The sequence below is a fragment of the Zerene cesonia genome, chromosome 24 (genome assembly GCF_012273895.1).
Source record: "Zerene cesonia ecotype Mississippi chromosome 24, Zerene_cesonia_1.1, whole genome shotgun sequence".
In the NCBI taxonomy this organism is placed as follows: Eukaryota; Metazoa; Arthropoda; class Insecta; order Lepidoptera; family Pieridae; genus Zerene; species Zerene cesonia.
Window position 1 is genome coordinate 2184950 of NC_052125.1, and position 5671 is coordinate 2190620.

At 34.1% G+C, this 5671-nt stretch overlaps 1 protein-coding gene across 1 annotated transcript; it reads left to right on the forward strand.

Annotated features, from left to right (window-relative positions):
* The first annotated feature begins 916 nt into the window (after positions 1-916).
* LOC119836530 lies at positions 917-3089 on the forward strand. The gene has a single exon (XM_038361905.1). It carries the CDS (start codon positions 1139-1141, stop codon positions 2144-2146), a length of 1008 nt encoding a protein of 335 aa, XP_038217833.1. The 5' UTR covers positions 917-1138; the 3' UTR covers positions 2147-3089.
* The last annotated feature ends 2582 nt before the right edge of the window (positions 3090-5671 follow it).

Consider the following 5671-nt stretch of genomic DNA (forward strand, 5'->3'; position numbering starts at 1 on the left):
ATCGTGAGGAAACCGGCATGTCCAAGAATCAAAAAGTTCGACGACATGTGACATCTGCCAACCCACACTTGGCCAGCGTGGTGGATTATGGCCTGAACCCTCATAGGAGGCCTGTGTCCCAGCAGTGGGAACATATATGGGCTGATGATGATGATAATGAACTAATACCAGTTGAATTGAATATCTATACTAATAGGAATAGGAAGGCACTACTGGTACGATTTGAAAAATTCTTTCAGTGTTAGATAGCCCATTTATTGAGGGAGGCTATAGGCTATATATGTACCACGGGCGAAGCCGGAGCGGACCGCTAGTATTATTTCAAATGTTGTACTCGCAACGTTCTAAATTTATTTTATAACAGGAAACCTAAGTACCTATTTACTTAACACAGATGATACGTAATTGACGTGACGTCATCGAATAATTAAAAATAAAACTCAATTGGTACATTCAATTAAAATTTCAATTTAGGTATCACAATATCATATAATCGTTTCTTATGAGTGGAAATCTTACTTCCTACTAATATTATAAATGCGAAAGTTTGTAAGGATGTGTGTATGTTTGTTGCTCTTTCACGCAAAAACTACTGAACCAATTGCATTGAAATTTGGTACGAAAACAGCTAGACAACAGGAATAACATATAGGCAACTTTTTATCCCGATATTCCTACGGGATACAGACTTACGCGGGTGAAACTGCGGGGCGCAGCTGGTTACTTAATAATGGGCGAAATGTTTTTGAGTTCTGCCTCCTAACTATATAGCTTAATGTTATAATTTGAGTTAGTATTACGATTGAAAGGTTAATACACACATATATTCAGATGTGTGAACCTCCATTAGGAAGTCGCTATTCAACAAGCATGCATTACGAAGTCACAAACGAGAAACGCGCTTGAATTTAGTTGCAGGAACTCCGTCAGACGGGGCTGTTGCGTCATCAATAACACAGTTCATTTATAAATATTTCGACATTCTCACTACGGTAATCAACTGATAAAGTTGTGAATATCACAGATAATTAATACATATTGATTCATCAAATGTGATAAACGATTCCTAGGCTTCAAAGTGTTGATACGACGATTCTAATTAAGCCTGGACAAAGACAATTAAAAAGACTGATCGAATATGGGTGTTTCTTGTGTGATAAGTCTAAAAGCACCACCTGGGGGTGTGTTTTTAGCAGGCAGTGTGGTTACAGGCGAAATTACATATTCAGTCAATGAAAACACAGTAATTAAACGAATAACTATGTCTCTTAAAGGCATAGGTACCGTCCGCGTTGTTATGTCCTCGTACAAGAGACAACATACGACATTCAACAAAGAAAGGTACGTTGATAATAACGAAATTATCCTCGACAAAGGTGATCAACATGGTACAACACTAAATGCTGGTTCTTACAACGCTCCCTTTAAATTCGTAATACCTGAGAAAGTGCCTCCTTCCACCAGAGCATCTAGACGAGAAGGCAACTACAGACTGAAATATAAAATAGCATATTTTGTATCCATGAAATTCGAGAGACCTGGATTTATGGCCTTCCCAAAACGCTTCAGGAAAGAAATTCAAGTCAAATCAGACATAACACCAACGTTACCACGGGAGCCTTTGACGTACGGAGAACAAAAGAAATTGTTTCATCCATTCTCTAGTACTGATTCTATAGTCCATATAAAATCAACAATTTTGGACTCGGTTGTGAAAGCAGGGGATATTCTGCATTTTGAATATGAAGTTTCAAATAAAAGTCACCTCGCAATATTAGCGATGCAAACGAAAATTGTTGAAATGATAACACCTAAGAAACGAAGAAAGCATATAACCTTCAAACACGATATGCCTGGCACAGATGCTAAGCAGAGACGCATTGAAGTAGGGGAAACACCACAACTCTTTGTAGATATTAAAATTCCAGCCGACGCTCTAACTATCGACACGTGTGAGCTAGCTACGAGAAAATACGGTATTTGTATCACAGCAATATTACCATTGCCTCATTTAAATCTACAATTATTAATACCAATTGAGGTTTTAATGAAACGGGATACAGTTATTAGAGAGAATGATGCGCCGCCTTCGTATTGGGATGTAATGCGTGAAGAGAAAAATAAATTAGAAAGCTTGTTTGAATAAGCGAACATGTGCATCTGTATTAGTCGACGAAACAGCGTAGATATATATAATAATAATTGTTAATATACGGACCGAATACCATAAATACTTACATCTAAAACGCTAAGTTAATGAGGTTTACTTTCTACATCGATCTGTTTTCACTTCTTGTTTACGATAATATTTGTATATGTAATCTTCGCTTGTAAACAGTGTGTAAAAAACGTGTGCGAATCGAGTCACGAGTGCATTTAGTCGATTTGTGATAGTTTCATAATTAAAATGCAGATGGCGCTATTCCAAAATCTGTATATTAAGATAGAATAGACACAAACATTTATTGACCATGGATACAAACCACACTTATACAAATAAGAAATAAAATGAAAGAAAGAAAAAAATTATGATTAATTGCAAAAATATAGACTTAAACAATTTAAGTACTAAATCTAACTAATTCTAGTCTTAAATCCTATCCTACTAATATCATAAATGCAAAAGTTTGTAAGGATGTGTGTGTGTTTGTTGCTCTCTCACACAACAACTACTGAATCGATTGCATTAAAATTTGGTACGTAGACAGCTGAATAACTGGAATAACATATAGGCAACTTTTTATCCCGATATTCCTACGGGATACGGACTGACGCGGGTGAAACCGCGGGGCGCACCTAGTATAACATAACAGAAACACTGTGTGGTAAGGTCCATTATCAAGAAATATTGTAAAAATTTACCAAAACAGCTTAAATCGAAACTGCTATTAACGAAAATTATTATTAATTTTGTACGATTCTTTAATTTAACTACTATCCGGTACCTATAAAATTTTATAGTTTAGTTATTTCAATAAAAGACTGCATTTGTATTTTATTATTAAAAATAACAACTATATACTTATTCTTAGTGTCTCATTTTTAACTTCTTATTTTTGATGTTTGTCGTGACATCGTAGCTCTCAAACGGATGGACAGATTTTGATGGAGTTTGAAAGTCCGTTAGCTTCCGGGTTCTTGCAGCCATATTATTTTCTTTGATGTGAGGGTTGATAAAGGAGATGTGAGCTCTCATGAACATTTGCAGAAGTCACTGCAAATGGATTACCAACTATAATGAAATAATGGATGAGGAAAGGATTGATTTAGGGAAAAAGGAGAGGACTGGAAAAAGTAGGAATTAGGATAAGTCTCCGGCTCCCCCATTTACCGAACGAAATACATAGTCATACACTAGCAAGTACAGATGCTCTTTTAATTTGTTTCAAAATGTATAATGTAATGTTTTTTCGATCGATACGTTTCGCAAGTGGGATATTTGTATCCTGCGTTATCAACTTTTCCATCATTCTTTAAAATACATTAAACCAATCCAACACCTTTCATTTCAGAATACGTCTTATAGTCATACCAAAACATTCAAAGGAAATTGACATAACGGATCAGATATTATATGATGTATATGACAGTTGGAACAGATAATTAACTAATAAATTAAGCACAAAAACTCCCAAACCAATTTTTAATATCCATGTAGAAATTTTGAACCTATTCTAGTGTGAAACACATACTGGAGTAAGCAATCGTATACTAAAAATGATTTACATGGATATACTGGACCTATATTAATTGTGGAGGAAATAAATTATTTTTTGTTTTTTTTTTAATCATATCAAAATACTTTATTGTGCACCTAGTCACACAGAAATAAATTATTTAAATAAACACTATAAAAGCACAAATGCGTCTTATCGCTAAAGTAGTGATCTCTTCCAGATATTTTTATTTAAACTAATGTTCATTGGCTGTGATCGCTTACCATCATGCGAACCACCAGCTCAGTTGACATAAAAACGTCCAAAAGTATCAATATTATAAAATGCGAAAGTATGTATGCATCTATATTTGTTATTCTTTCACATAAAAACAGTTGATCGGATCTCTATGAAATTTGTGAAAAAGATAGATCATAGTCCGAATTAGCAGGCACTTTTTAACGAGGCACCACGCGAGCGCCGCCGCGTGTTTGTAGTTAGTTATTTAAATAAAAAACGAGCGGCAAACGAGAATGAATAAACTAGTTCACACATCGACTTATGCGGCATAACCTTAGGGTCACAAGGTGGAATTTATAAGAAACTTGATCTGCTGATAAAAATTTAAATTTTGTATGTGAACATAGTTAGTTAGGGCTCAGAAATGCAATACCTTCTATATTAGTTGTTAGCCCTGTCTTAAGACTGTAGGATGAAGACTGGATGCTCGAAGCCAGTTTCAAATAACTGTCTTTTAAACCAATGTTTTAATAATATGGAATTAAAAAGTACGTTAACGTTTTGTTTATTTAAAAAAATGTCCATTATGATCAAATTGCACTTTGATATTTTTTTTTTATATTTGGTGTGAAACCTCAACTTGATTATCTAATATATAAAATTCTCGTGTCACAGTTTTCGTTGCCATACTCCTCCGAAACGGCTTGACCGATTTTGATGGAATTTTTTGTGCTTATCCGGTATCATATCATATTATCCGATACAACATACAAAAATACATACAATCCTCAATTTTCACCCTTCTACGACCAATCCTTATTTTTTAATAGCCATTTTAGCGGATTTTTATAATATATAATATATAATATATACCACGGGCGAAGCCGGGGCGAACAGCTAGTAGGTGTCTATAATAGTAGCATAATATACTACTTGTATAAATATACATACCTACTTCTTCGTAATTAATTCGAAAAGAGAATCTTCAATTTTGACTTACTCGTCTTTGTACAAATAGTTGTGTAAACAAATGATAGATACAAATCCTTGCTAGTCCTTTCATTCCTCATTTCTACTTCACGTCGAAACGATTTTATGATGTTGACGATTTTACTGGAGACAGAACTTAAAACGCTAGAGTAACGTGGGTTAATGTTTAATACGATCAAACATCACATTTACATAAGAATTTCCTTAGATTTTTCCTTTCACACGAAGTCGCGGGAAATTATATGTTCTCTTTTTTCTCTTCTGGCAAGCAGACAACTATTTACATTTTACATTATCTGTGCCGATTTCCAGTCAAGAGAATTTATAATTGATATTAAATTTGAATAGTCTATATATAAACAGAATATAAATGCGAAAGTTATTCTGTCGTGAAAATATGTAGTTCAAAGTTCAAAAATAGGCCACTTTTTGTCCTCTAAACGTTTGAAATAAGACTGAGTTTTTACTCATCGTTTTATCGGCAGGGCACAGACAGCTACTGATGCAAATGTCAAAAGTCTGGCAACAATGAATACATGAAATTAAAAAAAAGTATTTCATAGAATAATTCGAGTTTCAGTTTGAATATATATTTTGTCAAAGGTCAAACCCTGTATATACTCTATTCCGACATTGAACCGTCACGTAGAGGTTAGTTTAATCGATCATAATCGACTTTTTGTTTTTTTCTTAAATAGATAACGACTATCGGTTCGTTAAGTGATTAATTGGCTCTGCGCATAGTAATTAAAGTGTAGATAAAACCTAGTTTATTAATCATACTT

What these genes read in the sequence shown, in the direction of transcription:
- LOC119836530 (XM_038361905.1), top strand. Translation starts at nt 1,139, where the DNA reads ATGGGTGTTTCTTGTGTGATAAGTCTAAAAGCACCACCTGGGGGTGTG.